Source organism: Lolium rigidum, chromosome 2 (genome assembly GCF_022539505.1).
Source record: "Lolium rigidum isolate FL_2022 chromosome 2, APGP_CSIRO_Lrig_0.1, whole genome shotgun sequence".
Taxonomy (NCBI): Eukaryota; Viridiplantae; Streptophyta; class Magnoliopsida; order Poales; family Poaceae; genus Lolium; species Lolium rigidum.
The window spans coordinates 39,148,793-39,149,963 of record NC_061509.1 but is presented as its reverse complement, the minus strand read 5'-3'; the positions used below and the strand labels follow the sequence as shown (position 1 = coordinate 39,149,963).

The 1,171-nt window shown below is 47.1% G+C and overlaps 1 protein-coding gene across 1 annotated transcript; it reads left to right on the top strand.

The window, feature by feature from the left end:
• LOC124689549 lies at positions 1 to 936 on the top strand. Its single transcript, XM_047223063.1, has one exon. It carries the CDS (start codon positions 1 to 3, stop codon positions 511 to 513), a length of 513 nt encoding a protein of 170 aa, XP_047079019.1. The 3' UTR covers positions 514 to 936.
• The last annotated feature ends 235 nt before the right edge of the window (positions 937 to 1,171 follow it).

Here is a 1,171-nt window from a genome sequence, read left to right as displayed (position 1 = left end):
ATGCATGTTATTCATAGTAGTGTGTGTGGTAGTGTCACCACTTGTGGGAGAGTGGGCGGCGCGATCAAAGTGGGCACAACCGGCACCATCGGTTCACTCATGATAAGAGAACTGGAGTCCATCAAAGCCACACCCCAAGGAGCTGCTACCCCGCGTCTGAGACGCCAAAGTAACCCGGTTTCGGTTCCCTGTGGAGCTAGCCCTCGGAAGACCATCCTAAGGAAGAGCTCATCCAATGTCGCATGCAGCAGCAGTAGCAGCAACAACGGCAGAACCGATCGTTCGAGTGCTGATGAAACCAGCAAGGCAAGAAGGAGCTCTCAACGGAACAAGTCCCACTCTCCAATGCTGCACTCAGATGGTGTGCTAGCTGACAGAAGCCCGAACGTCGAGAAGGCGAAGAAGAAAGGAAATTTTCATGTTGTTGAGGTGGTTGATGTTAGGTGCAGTAACCCGATGAGCAGCCGTCTCCGGAAGCTCGGGTTCTCTAAGCTGTCGGAGACCTTTGCCTAGCCACGACGGAACTGAACTTAAAGCTTCTGCTGCCCTTTCCTGGAGGTCATCTTGGGTTCTTGCAAGCCTATGGAGGGCATCATACCCTGCGATGTTTGGTGAGCCAATCATCCACCTGACTGCATCTTTGTATGTCGCGATCTGGTTTAGGTAAGATTTCCTTACTAGTTCTCTCCATGGAAACTGCTTTTGTGCTCTTATGTATGAAACGTTAATTCATGAAAAGCATTTCCCATCAGAAGCTAAATGTTGATGGATGATATAATGTAATGATGCGCTAGTGTTTCTTTTTTCCATCGCTGACCTGGCTTGTTTGGCGCCACCAATCTCGACCAAACGCTTGGATTTGGCAACAAGTCAGTGAGAGTTGTCTTTCCATCTTGGAATGCAAATTTAATGGAAAACCTTGCACTTCTGAAATAACATATGAGATTCCTAGACTCTTAAACTGAGTTGTTGTCTTCGGTCAGCTAAACACACCAAATAACTTGGATGGGTTTGATCTGGCCGTGGTTAAATCTAATGATCATCTAGATTTGCAGTTTCGTGTTTCAAAAATAAGTGAGAACATTGCAGCTTCTGTCAATTTATTAGCTTCCATGCAAATATGACCCCACTCACCCACTGGCCACTGCTGCATCTCAAATGGAAGAACTTG